At 32.2% G+C, this 27,560-nt stretch overlaps 3 protein-coding genes across 5 annotated transcripts; 1 reads left to right on the forward strand and 2 right to left on the reverse strand.

Moving 5' to 3' along the window:
* Window positions 1-4,856, reverse strand: LOC111718420 (uncharacterized). 2 transcript variants are annotated; one of them, XM_023493999.1, is made up of 7 exons: window positions 4,730-4,856; window positions 3,336-4,337; window positions 3,169-3,234; window positions 2,118-2,240; window positions 1,880-2,000; window positions 1,097-1,599; window positions 1-311 (listed from the first exon to the last, which is right to left on the reverse strand). In XM_023493999.1, exons 1-7 carry the CDS (start codon window positions 4,748-4,750, stop codon window positions 114-116), a joined length of 2,034 nt encoding a protein of 677 aa, XP_023349767.1. In that variant the 5' UTR covers window positions 4,751-4,856; the 3' UTR covers window positions 1-113. The 2 variants fall into 2 exon arrangements, with proteins under 2 accessions (XP_023349767.1, XP_023349768.1); XM_023494000.1 differs by lacking the exon at window positions 4,730-4,856 and adding an exon at window positions 4,635-4,724.
* Window positions 4,635-27,005, reverse strand: LOC111718421 (proton myo-inositol cotransporter). 2 transcript variants are annotated; one of them, XM_023494002.1, is made up of 19 exons: window positions 26,766-27,005; window positions 20,048-20,105; window positions 19,088-19,212; window positions 17,826-17,988; window positions 16,047-16,136; window positions 15,569-15,676; window positions 15,309-15,344; window positions 14,024-14,073; window positions 13,108-13,201; window positions 11,914-11,944; window positions 11,257-11,311; window positions 9,952-10,057; window positions 9,575-9,664; window positions 8,378-8,530; window positions 7,586-7,684; window positions 6,789-6,893; window positions 5,919-5,973; window positions 5,537-5,715; window positions 4,635-4,699 (listed from the first exon to the last, which is right to left on the reverse strand). In XM_023494002.1, exons 2-18 carry the CDS (start codon window positions 20,088-20,090, stop codon window positions 5,547-5,549), a joined length of 1,572 nt encoding a protein of 523 aa, XP_023349770.1. In that variant the 5' UTR covers window positions 20,091-20,105; window positions 26,766-27,005; the 3' UTR covers window positions 4,635-4,699; window positions 5,537-5,546. The 2 variants fall into 2 exon arrangements, with proteins under 2 accessions (XP_023349770.1, XP_023349769.1); XM_023494001.1 differs by lacking the exon at window positions 4,635-4,699 and having other exon boundaries at window positions 5,533-5,715.
* On the forward strand, window positions 20,337-23,277 carry LOC111718422 (uncharacterized). Its single transcript, XM_023494003.1, has 2 exons — window positions 20,337-21,403; window positions 22,525-23,277. Exons 1-2 carry the CDS (start codon window positions 21,328-21,330, stop codon window positions 23,106-23,108), a joined length of 660 nt encoding a protein of 219 aa, XP_023349771.1. The 5' UTR covers window positions 20,337-21,327; the 3' UTR covers window positions 23,109-23,277.
* Window positions 27,006-27,560: the final 555 nt, after the last annotated feature.

Raw genomic sequence — 27,560 nt, forward strand, 5'->3', positions numbered from 1 at the left:
TTTGAAATTTAAAAGATCTTTATTTTTTTTAATTAGTTTTCATGAAATATATATTATGTATAAGTCATAGGTTAAATCAATAGAAACAGAAAGTACAGCAGAAGACTGTAAATTTAAAGATAAGTTATGGATTGATAAACTCTATCTCTGGTTTTTGGTTTACAAACTGTGCGTGTTAAGGTTCTACCAGTCTTATAGCAGTACTTCTTCTCCTCCTCCTTACAAGTCTCCTGGGGGTAGTAGATACAGGAGCTCCTCCTCAACCCTCTACACACTGGTCGGAGCACAACCTTCCCAATATTCTCACAAACCTTAATGGATAAGACAGAATAAGGTTGGAGAGAGGTATGGGGGGGGGGGTGATATCAACAAAAAAATCTCAACATATTTGCCGAATAAAAAAATCATTTCTAGAAAAATATGTGATGCAAGAATGTGAAAACCTGTACTGGGTTACCCACACAGGATAAGACTTTTAGAGACGACTGTACTTAGCCTATTCAGTCTTGTGAGTTATTGCATTGTATATCTACTCATTAAGTAACATTTAAAAGACTAATCGACAGGCAGAAGACAAACTTCAACTTTGTATATTAATATTTAAGGGGAGGGACCGGCTATGTAAGGTAGTTGAACTGAGTATGCAGTGCTGTTGAAAGCTTCTTTCGGATTCATTTGAGACATATTGAACTTTTTTAAGATCTGTAAATCCTGAGTTTGAGCGTAAATTCGACGTTCAAAACTCCTACTTTGGGGGTGTCTCAAATGAATCCAAAAGAAGTTTTCCACAACACTGCATACTCAGTTCAACTTCCTTACATAGCCGGTCACTCCCTTTAAAGCATTTAAAGTTGTCATTAAAGTCTCATTCCTTGTGGGTAACCCTGTAGGTAAGCTAAACTATGTCAAATTGTAGACGAAATCAATATTTCTGTGATGATCATAATAAATGCTTTTTGTCCTTAAAAATTAAAATATCTTAGGTTTCAGATCTTTTTGTTCGTAGTAATGTTTATTTACATGATTTTTTCAACCATATTGATTAAACGTTTAAAATCGTAAATTAAATTAAGTCAAAAAAAAAAAATTATCCCACCTTTTTTAGAACAGGTTTACAGTCCTCTGAATAAATATATGCTGCAATCCTCTCTGGGCTTGATTCAGGAGATATCATTTCAGAATCAGTAGGAGGGCTTGCCACCTTATACGGGTTGACGGAAGAATTCTCCGGTATAAAAGGAGAACTGCCAACCTTCTCCGGAATACCAAGAGAACTGTTTAAACTCTCCGATAGAGCAGGTGAACTGCCAACCGTCTCAGGGCTCGTAGAAAAACTCCCGACCTTCTCCGGGTCAACAGGAGAACGGGCACCCTTCTCAAGGTAGGAAGGAGAACTGCCATCTTTCTCCGTGTAGGAAGGAGTACTGTCAACTTTCTCTTGATAGACAGAAGATGTGCTCACCTTCTCTAGGTATCCAGAAGGATTTCCTTCCATCTCAATATCGGCGGGGGCTCTTTTAACCTTCTCTGGTTTGACTAAGGAGTCACCAGATTCCTCTTTTTCTAAACTGTCATCTCTCTCGGGATAAGATGAAGGAACTGAAAAAAAGTTTAATGGGGTTAATTCCTTAATTAAATATTGGTTGCATTGTCAAATCTAGAATTCAACCTGATAATAGTCAATGAAGTACCTAGAGAGCATAGTTGAACTGGAACCTGATAATATTCAATGAAGTACCTAGAGAGCATAGTTGAACTGGAACCTGATAATATTCAATGAAGTACCTAAAGAGCATAGTTGAACTGGAACCTGATAATATTCAATGAAGTACCTAGAGAGCATAGTTGAACTGGAACCTGATAATATTCAATGAAGTACCTAGAGAGCATAGTTGAACTGGAACCTCTCTGCAGGACTGTATCTGTGTAGGGTTGGGAATACGCTCAGTTAGTTTTTGGCAAACTCTGCTACTGACTGGTTCACATTTTTCCTGCCTAACCTAGAAAAAAGTTATAATAATAGATGTTTTCAATTATTTATTGAGGAATGAAGTATATGAAGGGTAATGGATCAAGAAAGGGGGGAGGGGGGCACGTTACAAAAAAATGATACAAACCTTTCTTGGAGTACTGTAGCATCTTGTGGTCGGTGTCTTCTCACAAACTGGTTCCTTATCTTCGTGTTTGTAAACATCACAATCATGTTCCACTGAGTAAATACAAATTTTCTCATCTTTTACCTGGTAAAAAGATTAAAATTAACAAGATTTCATGGAAATGCTTTGAGAGATTTATATATAAATATGGTTTGAAATTTGGACAAACTTTTCTGCAGACATTCCAAATTCATGATTTCTAAATCCTTGATTACACAATCCTTGATTACACAATCCTTGATTACACAATCCTTGATTACACAATCCTTGACAACACAATCCTTGACAACACAATCTCCTTGACAGCACAATCCTTTACATCACGATCCTTGAGAATACAATACTTGATTAACAATCCTTGACAACACAATCATTTTTTACACAGTCCTTGATTACACAATCCTGGATAACATAATCCTTGATAACACAATCCTTGATTACACAATCCTTGACAACACAATCATTGATTACACAATCCTTGATTACACAGTCCTTGATTACACAGTCCTTGATTACACAGTCCTTAACTGCACAATTTATATCACAAAATCATTGATTACATAATCCTTAAATACGCAATTCTTGTAAAAACAATCTTTGAGAAAACAATACTTGATTACACAATAAATGATTACACAGTCCTTGATTTAGTGATGAACCAAACCTTTCTTATACAATCTTTGATTACACTATTTTTGATTACACAATCCATGATAACACAATCATTGATTACACAATCCTTGATTACACAGTCCTTGATTACACAATCTAGATTATACCATTTTGATAACACAATCCTGGATCACACAATCATTAAATGCACAATCTATACAGAATCATTGATTAGACAGTCCTTAAATACACAATTCTTGTAAACACAATCTTTGAGAAAACAATACTTGATTACACAATGAATGATTACACAGCCTTGATTACACATTTAGTGATGAAACAAACCTTTCTTACACAATCCTTGATTGCACAATACTTTAAAAGAAACTCTAAAACTTACCTGCTCCTCTACCCAACAGTACTGTTTCTCTAGATCTACACATTGATACGTATCCTTGTTCCCCATCTTAAATAATGAAATATTCAACAAAATACTTGAATGTAATCGTTTAACTTGTAATCATGATCTGATAGTAATTCGAAACGATAAGTAAAGAGTTATATAACCTCTAGTAGAGAAACAGAATTACAAACAGTACGGGAACTGTTGGTACATTCAAAACGGGTAGATTTGTCCTGTATCTTGTACTCAACCCGTCCTATCAGCTGACAAACCAGATCAGTCACATTGAAGCAAACCTCCTCCTTAATAGTATCAATTTCAGCAGTACAGTTATTCTCCTGGATTTCACTGCATTGTTCTTTCTGCTGTGTATGACAGGTTTTTTCTGTAAAGGGAACACATTCGTCTACATAAACAGTATCCTCTATTATACGACAACTAGAATCTCTCGTCTCGTAAATTTCATTTGAAAAATATTTATCCGGGTCTGTAGCAGTGTAGGCTAGACGCCCTGTTCCGTAGATATGTTGCCAATTAATGTTCTCATAAGGATCTTCTTCATAAACATGTTCTATTTCATCACTAGGATTTGAGATCTGTGAATCCTTATCTGTTTCAGGGTTGAGTTGATCAGTTGCATGTTCTCCAGGTTCTCCTAATGCATGGTAATTTACTCCTAGTGTAGAGGCCCCTTTGTGGCCATTTGTCACTGGTAATTTAGGAGTTTCTACCGTGAAATCATTTTCTAAAGGTACTTCATGAGTATTCACTGTAAGATCATTTCCCACAATGACTCCATTAATCCCAGGTATACCAGGAGTTTCTACCAAAGGATCATTTTCTCCGGGTACTTGAGGAGTTTCTGCCGCAGGATCATTATCTCCAGGTAAAACCAGGACTGCTGATGCAAGATTATTTTTTTCAGAATCTCTAGATTCAGCTTGTGAATCAAACACTTTTGTGTTGGGAAGATCTAGGTTTCCATCTTCTACTGGAAAAAGTTCGTTGAAACTACGGACTTTGGGAATATCCCGTGTGTTATATTCTAACATTTCATTATTTCCATGTTCTCCTGGTATAACTTGAGGTAAAAACTGTTCATCTAGGTAGAGTGAATAGGCAACACAGCATATAGAGGGTAGAACTACAAGAACTGGAAACAGCATCTAATAACAAATTTAATCATCATTTAAATTTTCAATGTTAGTAATTCAAAATGATGACAAAATTAATGACTATTTTTTGAATTTTCATAGATATATTTGAAAGAGGAGATCAAAAATTGTATTGTGCTTTTAAACAATTGCATTTTGAATTGGTCTTTTAATCCACTTATCTTGTTTTATAGTCATTAAAATTTTAATTTGCTATCGCAACTTTATTGAAAAAAGAGTAGGGCTTAATCTTGCAAATTGTTTAGTACTATAGGAATTAAAAAAGGGTTTATTGTAAATATTATTCACCGATTTCAATTAAATTTCAACAATATTTGAAAAGAATCTTGTCAATTCTGAGTCATCAGAAGTTCCTTAAAAAAACAGTTTTAATTAGATTTTACCGAAAAACTAAACTTCCCCATCAGCTAACTTCGAAATTTTCACTAACTTTCCATTGCACAGTTGTACCTTAGAAATGTATAGTTTGAACTTTTATACTGTACACAACATGCAGTACACATTTCTTAACTTCTACTCATGCAGTACACATTTCTTAACTAAAATTGTTCGAATAGTTAACATAGTTAAAAAAGGGGGGCACAATGTTGCCAAGGGGGGGCACAAAAAAGTGCCCCCCTATGCATATGCTCTCGTACGCCCCTGAGGTCAGTCCTGTATTATTCAATAAACACTTACCCATAGTTTACACCAATCCAGACTTTAGATACGACTATATCAAATTATTTCGTCTTTTCTTATATTTATGGATTAATTGTTTCTTGCAATGTGAACTTTTTTACAATTCAATTGATTTACTATCTTTAAAAAAAGTATATTTAGAATATAGAATGCCAAGCTCAAAAAACAATCTCAAAGGAATTGAGTCTTTGTCACAAACTCAAATTTTCTAATCCCTATTTATTTACAACTTGATGGTGTAAACCTTTGATATTTCAAATTCATAATATTTGATCTATCAGTATAATTCATAGTTTGAATTATCTAAGCTCTACGACAATTTATAGTTGCACAGATATGGATTGGAAACTCAGAGTTTGTGACAAAGACTCAATTCCTTTGTCCGTCAATTTCCATGTTTACTGGAACACTCTGTATACCTGTGTCTTGTATTGCTCTCTAAGCAGGCTCTGACGAATAAAAAAAACCACCTACTTACAAATAACTTTTAACAAAAGATAGAAAATTACATTTAATAATTTATTTTTTCTTTCTTCGCACAATTAAATTCCCGGAGAACAATGATTCCATTTCTTCAAGAGATTTTCCCGAAGTTTCTGGAAGCACGAGGTAGAACAGGAGCCAGGCCAAGCTCGCCAGCCCACAGTACAGGTAGAATGCACCGTAGCGAGTTAACAGTCGTGTTAAACTATACACATTATTTTTTTTAGTGTTTTAGTTTAGGACTTTTATAGAAATATTTTAGTGACAAAAGCGTTTAAAAATATGATATATTAACTCTAAATAAAGCTGTAACCATGATTTCTAGTCTTAACAGCTAGTTGAACTTATTTTGGTAACAAGATACTTTTTTTAATTTGTTGACGAATTTAATAATATTTTGTTATATACCTTAGAAAAGAAATTGAGATGATGAGGTTAAAAATCCAGTTTGTTCCTGTAGATACTGATAACCAATTGCAATATTAGATTAGATTTTAATCAGAGAAATCCCAAAATAGGTTAAAAACCTGCAGAAAAAAATGAAAAGCATTTTTAAGGTTTTAAGAGATTACGAATATAAAAAAAAATGTCCTCACAACTGGTTCTGTTACGCGAGCCATGCTGCGTGTAGAAAGTCTGCTTGTCACCCCTGGGTATTTCTGAGTTCTCCCTGAAGATCTGTACGGAATGTATTGTGAAAGAACTAGTTTAGGAACTGTTTACAGTCCGACTGCGCAGACGCAAGATTTCTAGCGGAGTAGTAGTTATATTTATATTCAGTATATGTTTATTCGTTTTGCAAGTATTTTCCGTGTTCAGAATTCTGGGATCACCGTGGTAATTATTTTATATATATCTATGTTTATTGGTTGATTCTAGTATGATTGATGATTGTGTATTCGTTTATTGGTTCCTAGCCACAGTTTTTTAATGCCTGAGTGGATTATTTGTTATATGTGTATGATTTTCACTCAAAGCTTTTTCTGTGGGTTTATTAAACTTGTTTAGATTGAAGGCTCAGAGAAATAAACGTTCGGAACCTTACTATCTTCCTTTTTATTATGAAGAGCGTTGAGAGAAGGGAGTCTTACGATCCAATCCTGAGAAATACCACACGGTACATATATTAGGTCTTTAGGGAAATCGCTAAGTAGCGAAACAGGTTCTTGCATAACATTCTTGGCTAAATGATGAAAATAAATAAACTGAACTTATTTTAAATCATTTTGATTGTAAATATCTGGTTAATTATTATCTTTCACAATATACAACAGATTCCTGAGTTAGCAAAAGATCTGGCCCAGAGCGGGTAAATTTCTGAATTGACTGTCCAAGGTATTGGAGCCATACCGGCAGCAAATGCAACCAGATAACTTGTCAATCCTAGAAACATTGTTAATTATAGGTATTCTGTTAATCCTATGACTTTATTAATCTTAAGCTCGCCATTAATCACAACTATATTGTTAATGCTACATATGTTAATAATCCTAATTGTACGTTGTTAATCCTACATTTATGTTAATAATTCTAAGTACGTTGTTAATCCTACATATATGTTAATAATCCTAAGTACGTTGTTAATCCTACATTTATGTTAATAATTCTAAGTACGTTGTGAATCCTACATATATGTTAATAATTCTAAGTACGTTGTGAATCCTACATTGGTAAATAATAATATATTGTTAATCCAGGTACGTTATTAAGCCTATTTAAATTATTATTACTAGCTACATACGCTGAAAATCGTGGGCTTGTTTTCATTTTCGCATACCTTTATTTTTGCAACTTGATAATTCACAATACTACTACTATTTCTAACAGAATTATTAGTTTGGATTATCAAAGTTCAACGACATCAGGTTGCTAAGATATGTAGGAATTTTGTGGCAAAACTTAATTCCTAAAGGATTAAAACAAGATAAAACCGTATTATCTGTACTCAGAAATCAATGCTTAACACATGACTTAGCAGGAAAAATATTATTACTCAAATGTTTTTGAAAGAACAATATTCTCTTAATAACATCAAAGACTATAAATTTGTGAAGTAGAAACAAAAGTACGTTTACCTACAATGATTGTCCAGGAATAAACTGGTTTAGAAGGACAATAATCTGGAAACCAGTCACCAGCACAGCTGCTTACGTTATAGATACAGATAGACATATCTAAACATGTTGGAGATACATTTAGACATGTCTAAATATGTTGAAGATACATATAGACATGCTTAAATATGTTGGAGATACATTTAGACATGTCTAAATATGTTGAAGATACATATAGACATGTTTAAATATGTTGGAGATACATTTAGACATGTCTAAACATGTTGAAGATACACATAGACATGTCTAAATATGTTGAAGATACATATAGACCTGTCTAAACATGTTGGAGATACACATAGACATGTCTAAATATGTTGGAGATACACATAGACATGTCTAAATATGTTGGAGATACACACAGATATATTTGGTAACAACTTGCGAACTAAAGATGAGATTCCCATTTCGGCTGAATATTTTTGAACTAACCATATTATTCTGTTCCTTAGAGAACATTTTTTCTGAAGGTTTAAAGTAAGAAAATATGAAAACTGAAATCAGTACTAAGTGGTCAATAATTAATTTATTTATTGATTTTTTTTCGCGGATTTTTAAAAAATTCCAGAACCTCCCATGATAAGCTTTCCAGATCTATTTTCAAAAAGGGAATATCACAAAAAATGAAGAAGTTTCAAAACTGACTAGATTAAAGAAACACCCTGAATATGGACAATTTACATAAAGCATATACATACATAGATAAACTAAATAAAATATTCTCAATAACTCTTGACTCCAAGGATTCTATACCTGACTGGCAGAATCCACATTTATTCTCTAAACACTTAGAGCAGGACGTATATACCCCACAGCCAATATCAGGGTTGGGATTGGATACAGGAGAATTCAAATCTGCCAGCTGAAACCCAACACCAATCAGAATAAGAGAGATGATTACTCCTCCTTCAGGAAAATATTTTTTTTTGGAAAACCATTAAATCTAAATACTTTGAAAATCATGAAATAAGAAAAGAAAACTTTAAATTGCTTAAGTTTAACTTAATTTGCTTTTTTGTAAAAGAAAATAAATGCATGAATTTCTTTATGTAAAATACTATTAAATTTAAAGATGCCATCAACTTTTCCAACTTTTAAAGGGAGTGTAAGCCCAATTTCAAGTGTACCTCTCCGTGCCAAGATGATTTGCAACAGTACCCTTAAAAGGACTGATAAAAGCATAAACTAATATCAATATTTACAATTCAGAAAACTGGTTGTTTTCAATTTTGAGTTCTCTACAAAACTGGCTTGCGCATTTCTACTCCAGAAGAACATAGAGGAATGATCAAAATTAGGCACATTTAAACCTAGAAAAAACGACTATATTTTCCATATTATTATAGATAGATAAAGGTTTTAAGGATACAATTGTAAATAAGGCATTGTCATCATTGCACGGAGGGTCACTTGAAATTACACTTGAAGTCCCTTTAAACCTTTAACTGAGAGAAGATGGCATATATATTTCTCAAACGTGCAGTTAACACTTGTTACTTTACTCAAATATCAGGTTTATTGAATTTTACAAAAATTTGTCTGTTGTACAATTTAAAATTGTACATGAAATGTACATTGTACATGTCCTATGTACAATGTACAATGTGCGAGAACTGACTCTTGTACAATGTAAAGTGTATACCTGTACAATATGTACATAAAAGGAACTGATCTAGGATAGGAGAAGAAGGTTTCTCCGACCTTGTTTATTCTTAAACAATGTAAAGTATACACTGTACAATATGTACATATAAGGGAACTGACCTAGAGAAAGGATAGGAAGGTTTCTCCGACCTTGTGTATTCTTGTACAATGTAAAGTATACACTGTACAATATGTACAATGTGCGAGAACTGATCTAGGGATAGGCGAAGAAGGTTTCACCGACCTAGTTTATTCTTGTACAATGTAAAGTATACACTGTACAATATGTACATAAAAGGAATTGACCTAGAGAAAAGAGAAGAAGGTTTCTCCGACCTAGCTTTTCCACGAGAAAGATACCAATGAAGCATGCAAGGAAGTAAAGGAAGGATATTCCTAAATAATTTGAACACATAAAAAACTTCATGGCTTTGGTTGCCACCGTTGGGAGGTCCTTTTCTAAACATGTCAATGCTTTAGATTTTTGTGTTTTCAAGATAATGCAGGATTGCAAAATTAAAAATTAAATACCGCGTCTTGTAAAAACGACAATCTTTTCATGGACGGATTTTTGTAGGGATGGAAAATCATAGAATTTATTGATCCTGGGGGGGGGGGGCGCCTCTGAATCTGTTCTCCTGGATTCCCCTGGTTTGACAACTTCTCTCTGTAGGATATATTACCTGCAGAGATCCATATGGACGACTCAGCTGATCCAATCCCTGCCATCTGAACTACAGTTGCGGAGTAGTACATCAGGGTGTTAATCCCAGACAACTGCTGGAACACCTATAGAACAACTACGTTTTAGTACTGACCCGCCGATTTACATGATCGACGTGGCCTGGCCTCTTCACAGTCCGACCATGTACCGTACATATCTAACATATGGTGTAAAAATGTAAAAAAAAACATTTTCTATCTAATATGTTTTTTCTTAAAATATTTAAAATTTTGGCTGTCAGAGCTAATATTAGGTTGCAAATATAAACAAGATACACAAAAAACTTTAAATGGTCTATAAAAGGCATAACCAAAATTAGAAAAAATAAATCAAATATATGATTCTTACAGATAATTCTTAATAATCTCGTCTTTTTAGGACAAATTGTAATATTTTTGACATCTACGAAAAGACCGTCAAATATTATTATGATAATCATGAATTATAAGAACAAAATATCCCTGTAGTCCTGTTTTCGTTAATTATATTTAGATTTAGATTAGGTTTATTGTTTAGGATTGTATATCTATATATAAATTTGGCTTGTCTGTCTGTTTGTTTGTATCCAATAAACGTCAAAACGGCTGAACCGATCGGGCCCAAATTATTTGTGGGACATCTAGGGACCCCAGGGAAGGTTTATGAATGATCAAAATTTCAAATATTTGTCTCCATCAAAATTCGATCTTCATTAAATTTTTGAAAATTTTGAAAATCCACGAAATTTTTTGTGAAAATCCGCGAATTATTTTTGTTTTGTTTTACGATGTACACAAAGAGAACATGTTCACAATTTATTTAGAAGATGGGCGCGAAGCGCCCTCTAAGGCTAGTATATTACATTTTGTCAATTTTTTTATCTTCAGGACAAAAATCCACATTATCAAAATATATTATTTTCGAATTTAAAGAATATATGAAGTATAAAGTTATTCTTAAGAAAATTTCTTTTAAAAGTTTTACTTCCAAACAGTTTGCAAACCTCAAAAAAAAACACAATTTCTTGGAAATATTTAATTTTCAAATTTATTTAGTATTCGCCCTGTATTCTGGGAATCACTAATCCCAGCTCGTATTCTTTCTGGTTTGATTGTTTTTGATATTTTTATTATGTTTTTGTTTTATTTAATCTTTTTCTATTAATCAATTTAAAATTTTGTTTGAACCAGTACTAAATTTATAAGGGTTAGTACTATTACTATTGTTATTATTATTAATAAATATACAATATACATACATAATATATAAATAATATATCTTGAACCTGTAAACTGCAGCCAATAATGAGAGCCCTCCTGGTAGGCTGATGGGTCATACATCTTAGATACACCGCGAGTATTAATATTCATTTATGTATTTATATTTTTGAAAATTCATCTAAACCAAATATTATAGCGTTATTGTTGATTATACAAAAAAAGCTCACAGATAAAATCTTAAATTTAAAATAATTATTTAATAGTGGTAGGCGATTTTACCATTATAATGAAACGACTTTCGATTTCAAGTTTTATTTATATGAAGCTGTTAAACTGCATGGATACACATAACATAGAAGCCAAGAGAAGTTGTCAATTAAAAAAGCGTCTCTTTGATTACTTGTATACTTGTAATTAGAAAAAAGCTGGTTAATAATCAAAACTTAAATAAAAAGTTTTCTTCACTGTATTGATATAACCGCCTACCACTGTAAAGGGCATTGAATGCCTTTCTATTTTTATACCTAATATTGTTCTTTTATTTTTCTTTTAACTATGTTTCTCTTATATTCCGTTTCCTTGTAACTTTGTTTCTCTCTTACCGTTTTCTTGTAACTTTGTTTCTCTCTTACCATGTTCTTGTAACTTTGTTTCTCTCTTACCATGTTCTTGTAACTTTGTTTCTCTTATATTCCGTTTTCTGGTAACTATGTTTCTCTTACCGTTTTATCATGTTAAAAGTTCCAGATGTGCCTTTCAAATATCAAATATGAAAATCTTCAAAAAATTCAAAATTTCTTCTGCTCAAAGTGGTCTGAAATGATCTTAATTAAGCTTATTATGATATTTAAGGCGAAAAAAGAATCAAGTCAAAGATCATCTTAGGGACACTTCTGCAGTACGAGTTCTTTATTAGGAGTTATCTAAAAATTAAAAAATTTGTTGAAAATAAAGTATAATCTGAAATCATAACTTTTTGTTTGGGGAATCTCTGGATCAAGTATTGATCTCCATCTTTTATTACTGGGATTACTGAAATGAAGGGATCAAGCATTTTAATTAAAAGTTCCGACCTATGTTCTTTAATTAAAAGTTCCGGCCTATGTTCTTAAATTAAAAGTTCCGACCTATGTTCTTAAATTAAAAGTTCCGATCTATGTTCTTAAATTAAAAGTTCCGACCTATGTTCTTAAATTAAAAGTTCCGATCTATGTTCTTAAATTAAAAGTTCCGACCTATGTTCTTAAATTAAAAGTTCCGATCTATGTTCTTAAATTAAAAGTTCCGACCTATGTTCTTAAATTAAAAGTTCCGATCTATGTTCTTAAATTAAAAGTTCCGACCTATGTTCTTAAATTAAAAGTTCCGATCTATGTTCTTAAATTAAAAGTTCCGACCTATGTTCTTAAATTAAAAGTTCCGATCTATGTTCTTAAATTAAAAGTTCCGACCTATGTTCTTAAATTAAAAGTTCCGATCTATGTTCTTAAATTAAAAGTTCCGACCTATGTTCTTAAATTAAAAGTTCCGATCTATGTTCTTAAATTAAAAGTTCCGACCTATGTTCTTAAATTAAAAGTTCCGATCTATGTTCTTAAATTAAAAGTTCCGACCTATGTTCTTAAATTAAAAGTTCCGATCTATGTTCTTAAATTAAAAGTTCCGACCTATGTTCTTAAATTAAAAGTTCCGATCTATGTTCTTAAATTAAAAGTTCCGACCTATGTTCTTAAATTAAAAGTTCCGATCTATGTTCTTAAATTAAAAGTTCCGACCTATGTTCTTAAGTTAAAAGTTCCGATCTATGTTCTTTAATTAAAAGTTCCGATCTATGTTCTTAAGTTAAAAGTTCCGACCTATGTTCTTAAATTAAAAGTTCCGATCTATGTTCTTAAATGTTTTAATTCCATATTCGCCTGAGTTAGAGTTTACTGTATCCTGGATATCTTTCATCTCAGTTTCAACATCTTCGGTTCTGATTCCTCGGAGAACCGTCCTTGCCTGCTCAACCTTGTACCCGAAGAAGGATATTGTTAAACCCGTCTTGTTTTTGAATGGAAAACCTTTTTTTTAAGACTGTAATGTTTTGTACTCAATTATTGTTTAAAATCATTTTGCAGCAATCACTTTGATGTTCATTTCATATAAAAAATGTACGCATTTATATTCGAAGATTCTGAAAACTATTATTTTCCTAAATATAAAATAATTTTGTTTGCACGTGAGTTAATTCGGAATCGGAACAAAAATAAATAAATTAAAGAAAAAAATGTAGGAATTGAGTCTTTGCCACAAACTCTGATTTTCTAAATCCTAAATCTTTGCAACACAATGTCGAAGACTTTATATATTTCAAACTATGATTTATCTCAGATCAAATAATCTAAGTTAGAAATATCAAAGGTGTATTTCATCATCTTGCAAATATATAAAGATTTGAAAATTTTAGTTTGTAGCAAAGACTTAAAATAATTTGGGTTGCACGTGAGTTCTGGACAAAAATAAATAAATTCTAGGAAATAAATGTATTTATTATTTATCGAGTTTGGATTCCACCTTTTTATTTATTGTGTTGGTTTATTACATGGCTTTTAATAAAATCCGTCTAAAAATCTATAGTTTCAATTGAAAAGATTTTCTTTAGAAATAAGTTTATTAACATATCACGCTGATTGTTTTCATATATATTAAAAAATACTAAACATAGATTAAGCATATACAGAGGATGAGATTATAATTAGACTTAGGAATATGACAATTTCAAGGATATATCAAGTTTTCTGCCTCAATTATAGTTTATACGGTTTCTTGAAATATCATGTTTAATCCTGCCTTTCCTTTGCTTAACAACCAACGGGGAGACTCTGGCATGAAAATAAAACCTAGGTTAAAAACAACTGATCAATACAAGATCTGACTTAATATGAACATGAATCAAAAATTAATATTGTATAGCTTAAGATTAGGTTCACGAACTCAAGGTTTACTATTTACACAAATACTTGGAGTTGTAAATTATACTTTCTTATAGGAATTGTAAACGTAATTTCAAGTGATCCTTCATTTATAGAGTGACATGTCCGATTCACAATGAACAGAATATCTTCGTTTTTCCATATCTTAAAAAGTGTTGAATTCTGGCATTTTCCTTCCTAGCCTCTGCCTCTGCAGGTCAATTTCAACGAGAACCCCTAACTTAAAATAATCCACTTTTTTCTGAATAAAAAAGGATTTCTTATTTATCCTTAGTTAGACGAAAAGTTAAAATTACAATTTCGTCTATGTACTTTCAGTATCATTGAACTAATAAAAACTATTTTAACGTTCTTTCAATTAAAAAACAACATTGCACTTGAGTCTGTTCCATTTTAGTTTGTTTTCTTAAACCTAAAAGTCTACACTAAGAATTCATTGAATTAATAATCGTTCAAAAACAGGTAAAAAATGAATCTAGGAAAATTCTGCTTTGAGTGAATCCTAAATTTTAAATATAACTGTTAAATGTTTTATATTTAACTCTTAAACATTCCATACACTGTCAACTAAAATAAGATGACGTTGCCAAATACTATACTTCAAAACATATAGATCTCAGAGACAAGCTCTTCAATCTTCAATCTTCATAGCCAGGGATATAAAATGTTTATTTAACAGGGTAAGCGAGGTAAAATCAAAAGCCAATGCCGTGTGACACTTTTAAGTCGGCCCGGTCATTACAGTTACTACACAATATTCAATGTAGATCGCTCTGGCCCTATGGTTAAATGTAGATTGCTCTGGCCCTATGGTTAAATGTAGATCGCTCTGGCCCTATGGTTAAATGTAGATCGCTCTGGTTCTATGATTAAATGTAGATCGCTCTGGCCCTATGGTTAAATGTAGATTGCTCTGGCCCTATGGTTAAATGCAGATTGCTCTGTCACTCATGATTAAATGTAGATCGCTCTGGCCCTATGGTTAAATGTAGATCGCTCTGGCCCTATGGTTAAATGTAAATCGCTGATTAAATCTGTCCTTTTTATCTTTAACGTAGTCATATGCGGGATTAACTTCGCTTTTTTCAATAAAAAAGTTTAAAGATGAATAAAAAAATGAATAAATTTGATAATTTGTTTACCTATAAACTGTAGACCTGCGGGTACAGCTGCTAAACCTGAGATAATTTGACTTTTTTTAAATGAACAAAAAAATCGACTTTTTTTCTTAAATAGTACAAAAGTAAATGAATTTAGCAAAAATTCTTTAATTTTCAATTTTCTAATTTTTACATAACATAAATAACATAACAGATTTACATTTGATGTAAATAATACTTTTGCGCAAAAATTTGATGTGCAAAATAAAATTTTGCAATATTTCCAGTAAAACAAATCCTACCTAGCATATATCTCCAACCTTGATCTACGTTCACGAAAGCTCCGCAAACCAAGGTTGCAACGAACTGTCCAAAAACAACCAATGTATTGTAGGAGACTGTTAAAACTCCTGAAAACAACCAAGGTATTGTAGGATACTGTTAAACTCCTAAAAACAACAAAGGTATTGTAGGATACTGTTAAAACTCCTAAGAACAACAAAGGTATTGTAGGATACTGTTAAAACTCCTAAGAACAACCAATGTATTGCATGATACTTTTAAAACACCTAAGAACAACCAATGTATTGCAGGATACTTTTAAGACTTCCAAAATATCTAATTTTTCTACATTCCATTAAAACTGGTATAAACAGCAGGTGTATTTTAGGAAACCGTTAATACTGCTTAACACAATTAAAACTGTATTTATATTATTTTTATAAGTTTATGTTTGTATTGAAATAAAATATGAAAACTGAACTATGGATGATGCTGTACCTCTTAAATCAGGAGGAGCAGCTTCAGATATATAAACAGGAACAGACATGGAGGCCAATCCTATACCAGATCCAACTACAATCCTTCCAACTAGAATATTTAGATACTGATCCTATACCAGATCCAACTACAATCCTTCCAACTAGAATATTTAGATGCTGATCCTTTAATTTCGACTTCCTATTCCACAGTTTTCTGGTTATCACTTTATACAGTATTGTTATTTTCACCATCGGACTTATAAAAGAACAGTATTAATTTCTTATATTTATCCTATGGATAATTAAATCTTAACTTTCTGATTTATTTAGTCAATTTCCTTCTGAGTACTTATAGCAAATATGTATCGCGCCTCTTTGTTAGTAAAAATTGTAATTTTTAGCTTTTAACTGTTTCTTCTTAAGTTTTTTCATCGTACTCTGTAGACAAAAACTTTCACGGATTTTTTTTTTTGATTAGTGCAGGTTCAAAAATAGTAGATGTCGCCAATTTTTTCTTGGCAAAATTCTTTAATTTCAACCGTTCACTGGGCCCGATCGGTTTAGCCGTTTTGGTGTTTTTTAGATACAGACAGACAAGCAAAGTATATATTTAGAAGATAAATATACTTTTCAATATTGAGACCTAATTAAAATTAGATTTAATGGAGATGTCTTTTTTACTATCTCTTCAAAGCTTCGAAAGTTTCATCTATAAGATAAATGATAAATCGGCTAAACGTATTAATTCCTCCTAGCTATTCAAAAGTTTGAAGTTCAGACCCTTTGAAAAAAGTCTTTGATAACCATCTGGTTCTTAACCCTAAACAGGCTTGGGGGCGTTTGGCGCCCCCCCCCCATAGTTTATTTGTCCTAGCACTCTCATTTTTGACACTATCTCCATGAAATTTTGTGACTTCTAATGAATATTATTTTAAAGGATTTTTCGTTAAAAAATATTTTTTTTAATTTATTAAGTAGAGTACAGGGCGGAAAAAAGTCTAGTTTGTGAAAAAAAATCTAAAATAGCCCATAACTAAACAAAACTAATCTAAACAGCCAAGAGCTATTTTCCACCTAATTGCTTTATACTTGTACTGTTAATATAATCATCAATTTTGTGATTGTAAACTCTATCTGTATACAGATACATTTATTTTAGCAATAAACGTTATCTAACTTTTTTGCGACTAAAGCTATAGATCTAAAAACTATATTTTTGAAAGCCCTTGAAAAATGCATGTAGAAACATGTGTCGTATTTTTTTAAAACAAAAAATATTATTAAATTTTTTTTCACCGTTTTTTAGGCATTTTTCCACCCTCCCTAGCACCCAAACAATTAAAGTTATCGGTCTAACTTTTTTTTCTGGCCATGAAAAATTGGGCTATGAACATGCATTTCAACCATATACCTATTCCCTAAGGCCTTTTTCTAGGGGGCGGGCGCCGAACGCCCCCCCCCAATGCTATACGTAGATTCAGACCCCCCAGCCTTTATAGGATTAATCCAGAAATATTTAATCAATAATTACAATTTTAAAAAACATTCTACAGAAATCAGAATTTTTAATAAAAAGATTTTGCAAGAATTTGTCCAACTTAAATTTTTTTTGCAAAGGAACTGCATAGTATCGCTGAATGGTAACAATCTCCGAAAATTCAGATTTTTTTTTAAAATCCATATATAATTGCAACCTGAAGTCAGAATATTTAATAAAACAGAATCTATATGAAAGGTCAAATAAATTACAGGTTGTAAAGATAAAGGGAAAAGAAAATAAGAACTTATGAATGTTTACCTAGCAGTAGTTCTTTAGATGAAGCTATTCCCATAATAACGCTTCCAGCGACAAATACAACACTAGCGGCGAGAATAGTAAGCTTCCTGCCGAGTGTTTGTGTGAGAATACCTGCCAGCAGGGCAAACAGAGCAGCTGACCCTACTGTGCTCGCAACTATCAACTAGAAGTGAGAAACTGTTCTTAGCCAAGACAATATGGTTTCCTGTGATTTTTTTCTCGTCTTTGTAAATATGAACTACATTCATGAAATTATACAAAAATACCATTGTTTTTGTAAGACCAAATATTTTTCATTTATGTCAAATGTTCAATATTAATGTTTAAAATGCCCGAATTTTTAAAATACCGAGAGGGGATTTGATTTGGAATTTGATATCCTTAATCCCGATTCCCGATCGGTTAATTAATCTGGAGATTAATGACAAGAATAGAGCTTGCATTATTTAATCTGGAGATTAAGAAAAAGAGGTGATCAAGCATTGATCTCGATATCCACCATTCTAAAGTTTTCAGCTCAGAGCTGGAAAGTCTTGCATTGTGAATATCGAGATCTCCTCTCTTTATTTATCTGCAGATTAATTTAATCCTATACATCAATAACAGGAAATTGTCTAAAATTCAACCAATCAGAGTGTCAATTGCAGAAACCAAACAACCAATCAGAAGAAATTTAGCACGCAATCCATTAGAGCTGCTCTCATTGGTCGGAACCCAGCACTGATATTCAAAAGAGAGCAGAAAATCACTGTGGATATTTAGAACTCGAACAAGAGTTTTCAGCTCTGTCAAGACAATGTTTTGTTCCTGTGATTTTTCGTATTTGTAATTTGTACTACATTCATAAAAACTTCTAACATGTAACATGTATAACATCTAACATGTAATATGTATAACATATAACATCTAACATGTAACATGTATAACATATAACACAGCTTTTGAAAAATCAAATATTTTTCATAATTTTAAAATACCAAGATCGGATATTATTTATAGGAATAGGTAGTTCAACGAGTTAAAGCACTTTAATAATACACTTTCGGCCCAACTAAAAAGTAGTCTAACCATCCCCACGTACTTCAACTACTTCTCCCTAAATATTAAATTTGTCAAATTTATGCTATTTTATGACTACATACAGGAAGGTAAGGATTGATGAGGACGGGTGAGTCAGGGAAGATAGGAGATTAGTGTGAGGCCAGATAAACTTAAAAATACCGATCAAAGCCAGGTTCCCATTTTCTGTATGTGTATATTACCTCATGCCAAAGATCTCTATCTGTATCTGATAAACCTGCCAATATTCCATCCTTCTCCTCTACGATTACTCTCATAGCTCCAGAGATTACTCCGGTATCATAGCCGAACAGAAATCCACCAATACCTTCACAATCAAGATGTTTAACGTACGTTGTCTATTGTTAGAATTTCAAGTGTCTCTCCATTCATGAAGAGACATGTCCGATTTACAACAGTACTCTTAAATACTTTTGCTTATCAAGAATGCATGAACTATCCATCATCTTTGAACATTAATTTGCTTGTGGTTTCCATTTGACTTGCGCATTTCAGCTTAGAAACATTTGAGGAAATTTTCAGAATTTAACAACGATATCTCACACTTTATTGATAAGAAAAATATTTAAATTGTTGTGATTCAGGAATGCTGTTTTTTAATTTTTTTTATGAAAGTTTACTTGAACTTACTGCGATGCAGTCTCTTTAATCGAAAGATTGTCATTAAAAATTCAAGACGATGATCTTTTTAAAAATGGCTGACGTTTTCTATTTAATCTAATTTTAGAAAACTGTAATAAAATTGTTCTTGTTCCTATGAAAGAAGACAAGTTTTCATAATATTTTCTATGATGAAATGTTTTAAACATACTGCTGTGAATTGTAATAGTGACACTTTTAAAATAAAGGTTTACTTATACTTAGAGTTAGACAGTTGATGATGATGAACTAGTTTAGGAACCCGGCGCTGCCCAGGCTATTCATAATTACTCCCCCCGTTTACCCGCACTCAGTCGAAAATCATGGTTTCAGATATTTTTCCCTTTTTAGAGTAGACCCACTCAATTTAGAATCTCAAAACCAAGAAAATTCTCGTTGGTTTCCTGAGTGTCCCAATCAAATCGGTGAAGGGTTCAAGAGTTATGATCGAACATCCAACCAAACAGAGATTACTACTTTATAAATATAGATACAGTGGATACCTGAGAGAAAGGAGAGAAGGTAAACGGCAATTTTTCCTTTCATTGTCTCCACTTATTTCTAGAGAAACAGTCGCTTAAAGATTTATATCCTGAATGTATAGAAAACGAATTGAGTCTTTGTCAGAAACTCTGATTTTCTAATCCCTATATCTTTGCAACCCATTGTAAATATTTCAAACTATGAATTCTGTTAGATCAAATAATAATAATAAAGTTTGACATATGAAAGGTTTACGCCAACAGGTTGCAAAGATATAAGGTTGTGACTTTTTAATTGTTAAAATATTCACAATCCATATGTTTTGTAATCGACTTTAAAAAAAACTTGTTTCATGTATTTATCTTCAAAAGTTTGACTAATCAGAAATCACAAAATAGCTGATCTTGACCAATGAGAGATCGCAAAACTACGAGTCAGCTGATTTTTATGGCGGAGTCACTCAAAATTATAAGATAAATTTAAGCCGCGGCTCAAATTCTTTAAATTCGGCCTCTAGGTTTTAATTAAGTACTAATTAGTTTATGAAATTTGAAGAGGATCCCACATAGTTTATCAGTTAATACAAAAGATAAGACACGGCACAGAGCGAATACAGAATTACAGAGATAACGCAGTATTATTTACTGACATACCTAAATATTTAGTATCTTTATAAAAGCTCATAGTTGCCTTTGTTAAGTTGTATTGTTTGGATGACCTTATTCTGGTTCCCTAGGACCAATTTGCCTCAAATTTTGATAACTCTCAGTAGAACCACTAAAATGTTCTTAGCCCGGTTTAAAAAATTCTAAGTTGAGTGGGTCTGATTTTTATAAGGAAAACTCCAGGCAACGTATACTATTCCAGCTTTACGTGAAAACTAACCTTACCTTTAAGAGACCTTCCAATCAACTTCGAATTTTCCCACCAAACTAAGGACATTTCCGTTCCAAGCTCCCACAATCATAATTGAAAGCAGATCAGTGAAGGGGTTCATGAATTATGATCTGACATACAAACAAACGAACAAATAGACAAATAGAGACTACTTTTATATATATATGTATATACAACCCGATCATGCCCTGGAAAAAAAATATAAAAAATAGTTTTATAAAAGCTGAACATAATTTTCAACCTAAACAGGTCTTGGTTCATAACCCTGGAAATAGATGAATTTTTATTGAAAGTTCTGGTTATATCTGCCCCTGGAAGCAGAGTAAAGAGGAGGAGGAGAGAGATATATAAACACCAATCTAGAAAATATTCGGCACTCCGTCAAGTTTCTCCGGAGAAAATAATGATTCCAATCCTTTCTCTTCTTCCTCTCTTCGCCAGTTCTAATCATGTGAGGCCCTATGTCGCAAAGGCACAAGGTTTGTTTTATTAGGATCTGTTGTAATCCCTTTCTGAAACATTTTACGAGGCGTCACAAAAACATATCATGGCTGAAGAAAATCAAAACTTTATTTTATTTAATGAAATTATGAAAAACGAAGCAAAATCAATCGTTTTTTAACCTTTGAAAAATCGTTCAAGATTAAATCTTTTGCCAGAGCCAAGAATTTTCATTTTCAACAAATATTTAGAAAAAAACTATTTTGAAATTTTTAAATTTTTAAACTTTTGTGTAGTGTCCGGATAGTTTAAAAAACTGTAAATAACGATGCTTAACTCTAGTTTACGTAAATTAAAATAAAGAATATTTCAAATATTTGTTCTATTTTGAGAAAACGTAACAAGAACCAAAACATCATGCTCATTGTCGATGGTTTAGCCAAGAACGAAGTACTTATTTTTTCAACTCAATGCCGTAGATCTTTTACATTTGAATCTTTTATCAAATAGTCTAAGTTTAAAATATCACACCATCAGGTTTCAAATTGGATCAGAAAATTTAAGTTTTTTCCTTTATGTTCAGTTTAATTTTATTTTTTCCACGTTTTACCAATAAAATAAGTATCTAAAAGTTTCGATGAACTATCTGAACCACTGATATAAAGTCTCATCCTTCTTAGATGTTAAGGACGAAAAAACTCTTTCAACCAACAATTTGAAGGATCAATTTGTTTTTCTACTTTTAACAAGTCTTTAAATCATAATGTGAATTAATTTACCAGTAAAGGAGCAAGTTTACATTTTCAAAAGAAGAAAGATTTATTTACAAAACAAAGATAAACATAAATTAATGGAGTAGTTTAAATTTGTTTCCAACTTTTTTTAATTACATTTTTATTACTGCTCCATACTCATTACACAACATAGTTATAAGGTCAGAAATAACAAATTAGTATCGAATCCTTCAACATAAAAATTGTCATTCTTGTTTTTGGAAGTTCTTGTAAAATGGGACCTCCATATATTTCCACTACGCATGATAATAATCCTTATGGACTGGAAACAATTGATTTATTAGATCTTTAGTTTAAGGGTAACAAGTTCCAAAATTCTTGGATGTGAAAATTGGAGCAAATTCATTCCATTTATATTTTTTTAGATGTCCAGAGACAAGAGCTCCTACCTATGTTAAACCACCGAACCCGGTGGCTGGAGAGAACTCCGTTATCAAGCATCCCCACGAAAGATCCGCTCCAATACGGATCTCTGAAGAAGTTCCAGGAAAACTACGCCTTACGTCCAAGTCTGCAGGATGAGCCACAGGCCTTTAAATCTCGGGAGCAACGAGCCTTTTTATCCCCTCCGGGAAGACAAGAAGGGTTGGGTCGGGACCAGAACAGATTCTACCAATCCACCCCAAGGAGTATGGCCACTAGTCAAGAATCAGGAAACATGAATTTATTCCGGGAAGAAGAAGGGAAAAGAAATATCCAGGAAAGAAAAGGTAATGAGGAAGAACGGAGTGATAGGAATGAGAACAGGAATATCAAGGAAGAAGAAGGGAGAGATGAGAAGTTTGCCAGTATAACGATGGTTGATCCAACCCCAAACCTGTTCAGGATGTATCTAAACTTCTGCCACTTTTATGGCAAGGATGCCCAAACTGCGTTTCAAGATCCTTTCCTCCGAAAAATAATCCAAAAAGCAAGAAACAAATATAAAAACCTGGTGGTCAGACTTTAGAAAATACGCAAAAATATGACTTTATCCTAAAGATAACAAATAGTCAAATTTAGTAAAAACTTTATTTTAAGTTTTAAGATCGAATATCATGAATATCATAGGAGAGAGATTCGGCTGTTTTAAACACTTATTCTTTTTTCATCTGTAAATTTAATTTATTATTTTTCGAGATTCGAGTAAATTATTTATTTCTCTTTGTTTCTGATACAGTTTATATATTCACAAATAATTGATTAAATATATATCTTTGTCTGACAAATAGTAGTTTATTATTAAATTCATGAGACAAGACATTTAAACATTTGTTTTTAAAAACATGAGAGAGGTTCAGATTGTATTAATATGGATTTAGTTTAAGAAAATTGAGCAGTTCTAGAACTAACAGAAAACCAATTTTTCCCTATTTGCACCCTATGCAATAAAACCTTGATTTTTAATATTCTTGCTTTTAAATTTCCTTGTATTACTAGGGACAACGATATGCAATCAAAACATAAACAAAAAATACAGACTCAATGGCAGACGAAAATTCTGCGGATTACAGCTTTCTCAGTGGGTATCATTTATAAAAAATCATTTGAAGAAGACGATCTCGAACTTGTCACTTAATTCCCATGTTTTTTGGGACACCCTTTAGCAAGGCCAGAGTTGTTTATTCAAAATTCCACGGGCAATGCTGGGCACTTCAGCTAGTATATATATAATATATATATACCAGAGTGCTCTATACAAAGAGAATAGAATATATATTAGAATGGAATTTAGAGAATCTCTCGGTATGAATTTTTTCAGTCCTTTTCAGCCTGAAAGGTAGTTCAAAGTGTACAAATTATGTAAATGTTCACAAATTATATGCAGTAGAGTACATTAATACAGTATGTTCCCTAAACTATCCATTTCAATTTCGAATTTTTTAAAGCTGTTAAATAAACTTTATAATGAATTAGGTGAATAAAAAAACATCATTTGATTTATAGTTATAACGGAAAATCATCGTTTGTAAAATNTACAGCATGCCATCTTCGTCACTTGAAAATACAGCATAGCATCTTCGTCACTTGAAAATGCAGCATGCCATCTTCGTCACTTGAAAATACAGCATGCCATCTTCGTCACTTGAAAATAAAGCATGCCATCTTCGTCACTTGAAAATAAAGCATGCCATCTTCGTCACTTGAAAATGCAGCATGCCATCTTCGTCACTTGAAAAATGACAAATATTTCTTCGCAATTTTTAAATTTAAATCTAGATCAAATTTTGTTTGTCCCAGATTAAAACCTCCGAAGGCTCCACAAAGAAACTGAGTTTTTGCCACAAACCCTCTTAGCAAACGAATGTTGTAGACCTTTGATATTTCAAACTATAAATTCTGTTAAATCAAATAGACAATGTTTGAAATATTAAAAGTTTACACCAATTTTACCTACAAAAGTTTAATCTAGTAAAAGGATAGTATAGTTAAACTCTTGCTTTTATCATTCAAGATAAAAAACTGTTGTTTATCAACAGGAAAACTAATTGATTAGGCCATTCTCAAATTTCTTTTTACAGTAGGATTTTATTTCACCTCTTGTTGTTTTCACATTATTGTTCTTCGATTAATTTTTAAGTTTTTTTTAATTACTAACCTTAACTGATTCACATATATATATATATCATTAGAGGTTTGTAATTCAATAAACTTTAGAAAATTAATCGAAGAACAATAATGTGAAAACAACAAGAGGAGAAATAAAATCCTACTGTAAAAAGAAATTTGAGAATGGCCTAATCAATTCGTTTTCCTGTATATACAAGAATACGATCAGGAGAATTGATCAAAGAGAGAGATAAAATCCTAAAAATTTTCAGAAATGTTTTTAAAAAGCGTTTTCAGCGAAAAAAATTATTTTTAAACAGGATGAGTAATAAAAAGTGTGATTAGCATGTGTCCTGTACAATCTATTATTAAAGCGGTAAAAACGAGATCAAAATCTCGATTAAATTAAAACAAAAGTTTTATAAATCGTTTAAAGGGATTCTTGACTTAATTTCAAGCGTATCCCCATTTAAAGAGACACACGGCTAAATCAAAACATTACCCTTTAATCCTTAATCGGAGTAACAATGAAAAATATATTTTCGTATTCCTATCTTGAAATGAGATAAATTTTGTCAAATTCCTTCGTTGTCTTTATTGAAATAATCTATTTTTACAGAGAAACCGCAATTGAAAATTTTCAAAGCTCAGATATTGATTAAGAAAATATATGCATAGGTATACAAATCACTAAAACTTGTCTTATGTTTACACGGCAATGAAAAATTATATAAAACCGGGAAATGAAAATAATTTGCTAAATTACCAATAGACTAATGGAGTATCCATTTCAATTTCGAATTTTTTAAAGCTGTTAAATAAACTTTATAATGAATTAGGTGAATAAAAAAACATCATTTGATTTATAGTTATAACGGAAAATCTTCGTCTGTAAAATGAAAGGCATAGAGTCAATGTGAAATGATCATTGGTCAATTATGAAACCAGCCTATTTCAAAATTTGGGTTTCTTTTAATATTAATTTTAGATTTTCTACATAATGATTTTCCAGGGCCCAAAAGATTACATAGCATAAATATGTGAAGTACATCTGCAGTATGGCAACTGTACAACAAAATGGCCGTTTTACACTTTTTTCTAGTAAATTCCCCTCTAATATATGTTCTATTCTCTTTAGCTCTATACTTGGATAAGTAGAGCTTGAATAATAAATTAATTATAATATATATATATATTTAAAGATCTTCAAAAACAAAACGCAATTTAAATTGAATTGAACTAAATTTCCAACCCGGAAACAGGGATGTACGTTACAAAGAGATGTGATGAGGGCAACCCCCACTACCCCCTCCCCAAATTTCTATTATATAGTCGTTGACTCCCCCTCCCCTCGGCGTGCAGCTGCCCCCCCCCCTCAGTATCCAGGTGGTAGGAGGAGCTAGAGAAGTGTGTCCGGGGTATTTAAATCTATTATCTACATCTCATCATACGATCTATAGGATATACACACCAGTTCATACAGAGAAATACATAAAAAATGAAATATTATCTGTAGTTCATACAGAGAAATACATAAAAAATGAAATATAAAATTAGTATTTTCGATCCATTTGTTTTTTTTTAATTGATTAAAACATTATATCTTGCCACGATACATGACAGGGTGTTTACGAAGATCAGACTGAACACACTAAAAATTTAAATTTTCTAAATAACCTTTATGTACTTGCAACATGATGTTCTAGACTTTTGACATTTTAAAACTAGGACTTCTGTAAAATACTTAGGTAAATGTTTGAACTAACATATGGGGCTCGAAAATTATAATGGTTTAGCAAGAGTTTAGCTCTATTGTAACTTTCAAGTTAGCTATAGTATCCATAAACTATAGTATACATTATATGTATATATAGCTATAATATCCATAAAAAGAAGTTTTTGAAAGAGGTGTTTAAGGAAATATTTAGAGTAAACGTCAAAGTCCTATAACGTATCCTTCTATAAAATACTCGACACTTGAGAGACGGTTTTAAGAACGCTTCATAAACCTTGGCTAGCTATTTTAACAAAAAATTTCAAGGCTGGGTTAACTTTAAAGTTTCAGATTTTAACTCACTTTTACTTTTTTCTCAAAAGCTTTCGAAAATGCAGCATGCCATCTTCGTCACTTGAAAATACAGCATGCCATCTTCGTCACTTGAAAATACAGCATAGCATCTTCGTCACTTGAAAATGCAGCATGCCATCTTCGTCACTTGAAAATACAGCATGCCATCTTCGTCACTTGAAAATAAAGCATGCCATCTTCGTCACTTGAAAATAAAGCATGCCATCTTCGTCACTTGAAAATAAAGCATGCCATCTTCGTCACTTGAAAATAAAGCATGCCATCTTCGTCACTTGAAAATAAAGCATGCCATCTTCGTCACTTGAAAATAAAGCATGCCATCTTCGTCACTTGAAAATAAAGCATGCCATCTTCGTCACTTGAAAATAAAGCATGCCATCTTCGTCACTTGAAAATAAAGCATGCCATCTTCGTCACTTGAAAATAAAGCATGCCATCTTCGTCACTTGAAAATAAAGCATGCCATCTTCGTCACTTGAAAATAAAGCATGCCATCTTCGTCACTTGAAAATAAAGCATGCCATCTTCGTCACTTGAAAATAAAGCATGCCATCTTCGTCACTTGAAAATAAAGCATGCCATCTTCGTCACTTGAAAATAAAGCATGCCATCTTCGTCACTTGAAAATAAAGCATGCCNCCCCCCTCCCCACGGCCCACTTCTCTTCACTCGATTCACTTGCCCTCCTCTTAATTCTCTTCCTTTTCACTCTCCTTTTCTCTTTTTTCCCCAACACTCTATTTTTTCTCCCCTTTCATTTACAACTTCTTACTCCCCTAATTT

The sequence above is a fragment of the Eurytemora carolleeae genome, unplaced genomic scaffold (assembly GCF_000591075.1).
Source record: "Eurytemora carolleeae unplaced genomic scaffold, Eaff_2.0 scaffold176, whole genome shotgun sequence".
NCBI lineage: Eukaryota > Metazoa > Arthropoda > Copepoda > Calanoida > Temoridae > Eurytemora > Eurytemora carolleeae.

Excerpts from the sequence above, each read along its gene's own strand:
- LOC111718421 (XM_023494002.1), bottom strand. The coding sequence starts at position 20,090 with ATGAAAGGAAAAATTGCCGTTTACCTTCTCTCCTTTCTCTCAG. Across the intron at positions 17,989-19,087 it reads ATAGAGATCTTTGGCATGAG|TTGATAGTTGCGAGCACAGT; the intron begins GTAATATACACA and ends TCTCACTTCTAG. Across the intron at positions 5,974-6,788 it reads CAGATCTTTTGCTAACTCAG|TATCTACAGGAACAAACTGG; the intron begins GAATCTGTTGTA and ends ATTGGTTATCAG.
- LOC111718422 (XM_023494003.1), top strand. The coding sequence starts at position 21,328 with ATGATTCCAATCCTTTCTCTTCTTCCTCTCTTCGCCAGTTCTAATCAT. Across the intron at positions 21,404-22,524 it reads CTATGTCGCAAAGGCACAAG|ATGTCCAGAGACAAGAGCTC; the intron begins GTTTGTTTTATT and ends ATATTTTTTTAG.
- LOC111718420 (XM_023493999.1), bottom strand. The coding sequence starts at position 4,750 with ATGGGGAAGTTTAGTTTTTCG. Across the intron at positions 1,600-1,879 it reads AGTTCAACTATGCTCTCTAG|TTCCTTCATCTTATCCCGAG; the intron begins GTACTTCATTGA and ends ACTTTTTTTCAG. Across the intron at positions 312-1,096 it reads GTAAACCTGTTCTAAAAAAG|GTTTGTGAGAATATTGGGAA; the intron begins GTGGGATAATTT and ends TTATCCATTAAG.